The sequence below is a fragment of the Eimeria acervulina genome, genomic scaffold (genome assembly GCF_000499425.1).
Source record: "Eimeria acervulina Houghton genomic scaffold, Eah_scaff2041, whole genome shotgun sequence".
Taxonomy (NCBI): domain Eukaryota; phylum Apicomplexa; class Conoidasida; order Eucoccidiorida; family Eimeriidae; genus Eimeria; species Eimeria acervulina.
In genome coordinates this window covers 1-3,388 of record NW_013548709.1, presented here as the reverse complement: position 1 = coordinate 3,388, position 3,388 = coordinate 1, and the positions used below count along the sequence as shown (strand labels likewise).

The 3,388-nt window shown below is 45.7% G+C and overlaps 1 protein-coding gene across 1 annotated transcript; it reads right to left on the bottom strand.

Moving 5' to 3' along the window:
• Positions 1–525: 525 nt before the first annotated feature.
• Positions 526–3,316, bottom strand: EAH_00064730 (N-glycosylase/DNA lyase, putative; the record flags this gene model as incomplete). Its single annotated transcript, XM_013392931.1, has 5 exons — positions 526–1,151; positions 1,451–1,584; positions 2,403–2,562; positions 2,777–2,937; positions 3,218–3,316. Coding segments are annotated over 5 exons (1,180 nt in total), but the record flags the coding sequence as incomplete, so codon positions are not given.
• Positions 3,317–3,388: the final 72 nt, after the last annotated feature.

Here is a 3,388-nt window from a genome sequence, read left to right as displayed (position 1 = left end):
ATTGAATTATAAAATTACTATAATATATTACTTTGTATTATATATCATTACATTATATTATAGCAGTATAATATAATATAATAATATATTATATTTATAATATTGTATCTTTTTATATTTTACTTCTTACAATGAATTATATTAAATTATATTCAAGACAGCCGATCGCCTTTGCTATTCCTCTTTGTGCGTTTTGTTTGAATGTAGATTTGCTACTGCCTCCACACAGATATAGACAGCCAGACCCATGAGTAGCTAGATGGCTAGCTAGCTAGCTATCTATCTAGCTATCTATCTATCTATTTATATTGCTGCCTATCTAGCTGGTTGTCTAAGTAGGTAGGTGGGCAATATAGAGACCTAGCTAGCTAGCTAGCTAGCTAGCTAGCTAGCTGTTATCGATTGCGTTGTTATTTTCCAGTTGGTAGGTCGGGTTTTGATTTGACTGAAAGCAAAAGCCCGAGGGTTTAAGGTTTAGCGCTACACCCTAAACCCTAAGGCAAGACAGGTTCAAGGGTTTAGGGTTTAGGGTTTGGATGGGGGCTTTGTTCTTTGTCTTTTTTGTTTGTTGTGTTTGTTAGGAGCGAGACACTCTATATCCACTGCACGCCCCTGATGCATATTCTCTTTGTCTGCGTCAAATAAACCCTCCTCCTGCTGCTGTTGCTGCTGCTGCTGCTGCTGTTGCTGCTGCTGCTGCTGTTGTTGCTGCTGCTGCTGTGCATTCCTCCTCTTCTGTTGTTGCTGTTTCTGTTGCTGGTGGTTTGAATTTTGCTGCTGTAGATCCTCCTCCTCCCGCTGCTGCTGCTGCTCTTGCTGCTGTTGCTCTTGCTGCTGTTGCTCTTGCTGCTGCTGCTCTTGCTGCTGCTGCTCTTGCTGCTGCTGCTGTTTCTTTTTGCTTTTATTGGTTTGGGGTGTCTGTACAGCTTGTGCAAAGATGAAGGCTTGAGCCCAGCCAGCATAATCTTTAAACTTTAATTTATAAAACTGCTGAATTGCGGTGTATAAAGCAGCAGATAAATAACGCTGCTGCAGATGAGACAGCAGCAAAGAAGAAGAAACAGAAGAAGAAGGGGAGCTGCTGCTGCACTCGCTGTTGCTGCTCGTGCTGCTGCATTTGCTGCTGCTGCTGCTGCTTCTGCTGCTTTGGTCTGTATCAATGCGCAAAGACAAAGACAAACAAATAATAAAATTAGAAATAAACAAAGACGTCTATCAGCAAAGACAGAGGCAAATCATCCTTGCTTCTGCTGCAGTTGCTGCTACATTTGCTGCTGCTACATTTGCTACTGCAGCTACAACTGTGGCTAGCTGCTGCTGCATTTGCTGCAGCACGTGCTGCTACATTTGCTGCTGCATGTGCTGCTGTATTTGCAGCTGCCTGTGTTGCTGCCTGTGCTGCTGCTTGTGCTGCTGCTGCTGCCGCTGCTGCTGCTGCTGCACAACATACACTGCTGTTTGAGGTATAAGCGCAGCTCTTTATCTGCTGCTCCGTGCTGCAGCAAATGTCTATCGACAGGCCAGCTGCTTTGATGCCCCAACCCGTACAGCGCTACGCACTCAGCCACCTTCCGCCCCACACCCCTACACCGCAAACCTAAACTCTAAACCCTAGACCTTCTCTTGCATCTTCAGAGACGGTGGCTAAGGAGCCCTTCTCCCTCACCCTAAACCCTAAACCCTAAACCCTAAACCCTAAACCCTAAACCCTAAACCCTAAACCCTCAACCCTAAACCCTAAACCCTAAACCCTAAACCCTAAACCCTAAAACCTAAACCCTAAACCCTAAACCCTAAACCCTAAACCCTAAACCCTAAACCCTAAACCCTAAAAACCCTAAACCCTAAACCCTAAACCCTAAACCCTAAACCCTAAAACCTAAACCCTAAACCCTAAACCCTAAACCCTAAACCCTAAACCCTAAACCCTAAACCCTAAATAAACCCTAAACCCTAAACCCTAAACCCTAAACCCTAAACCCTAAAACCTAAACCCTAAACCCTAAACCCTAAACCCTAAACCCTAAACCCTAAACCCTAAACCCTAAACCACAAACCACAAACCACAAACCCTAAACCACAAACAAGAAACAAGGAACAACAAGCAACAAACAACAAACCCTAAACCCTAAACCACAAACCACAAACCCCAAGTGATCACCCCTAATACTAGGGATCCTTACAGGGCCCCCAGGGGGCCCCCAGGGGCCCCTTCGGTCCTTTTGGGGGGCCCCCCTAGGGTCCTTAAAGGGCACCTGGGGGCCCCCTAGGGCCCCACGGCCATAGAGGAGGCCTCCTAGGGTCTTTAGGGGGGCCCCCCTAGGGTCCTTATTGGGGCCCCCTAGGGTCCTTACGGGGGCCCCCTAGGGTCCTTAGGGGGGCCCCTCGGGAGTAAGACTGACGGAAACTGCATGAGTGTCTGCGTAGCAGCGTGGAGCGCGGCATAGGGGGGCCCCTCTGGTGTTGTGTGGGGCCAAGCGAGCGACTCTAAGAAGTGCAGACCGCCTAACTCATTCAATCGCTGCGCAGTCTCCTTCACAAACTTAGCCCGGTACCCTAAACCTGTACAGCACCAGCAGCAGCAGCAGCAGCAGCAGTAGCAGCAGTAGTAGTAGCAGCAGTAGCAGTAGTAGCAGCAACTTCATAAATACAATTTCTATTATTATTTAAACTAATAATTTTAATTATAGCTCCTTATGACAAGCATCCAAGCAAGTGTTTACTGATTAGGGTTTAGGGTTTAGGGTTTAGGGTTTCGTATTGATGATATATATACCCAGCTGCTTGAGCTCTTCTACTGAAGCCTCAGCAAGGGCCTCCAATGTAGGAAATGAATACCAAGTTAGCAGGGGGCCCCCGGGGGGCCCCCCATCTCGTACGCCTTTAGCAAGGGGGGCCCCCAGGTGTCTCTGCAGCATCCTGACCATAGAACTGATTCTAAGAAGATAAAACAACGCATATATAAATTTTAAACAAATAATATAATAATTTAAGTAAACGGGAGAGAGCATGTTGCTCATTAGTAGCAAGACAAACAAAACAATGTACAAACGTTATAACCGAAAACCCTAAACCCTAAACCCTAAACCCTAAACAGTAAACCCTAAGCCCTAGAAACCCTAAACCCTAAACACCCGCTGTTTCTACTGTAGCCCAAGGACCAGCTGAGCGAGCAGGCCCCTGCTTTAGGCTTTAGGGTTTAGGGTTTAGGGTTTACCTGCTGATATTGTTGTTAGAAGAACAAATAAAACTAAAGAGGCATTCCGCCGGGTGTATTCGCAGCACTCTCGTACCGTCAGTTGCTGTAAACCCCCAGCTGCAAACAAATATAAATAAATATAAATAAATATAAATAAATATAAATAAATATAAATAAATATAAATAAAT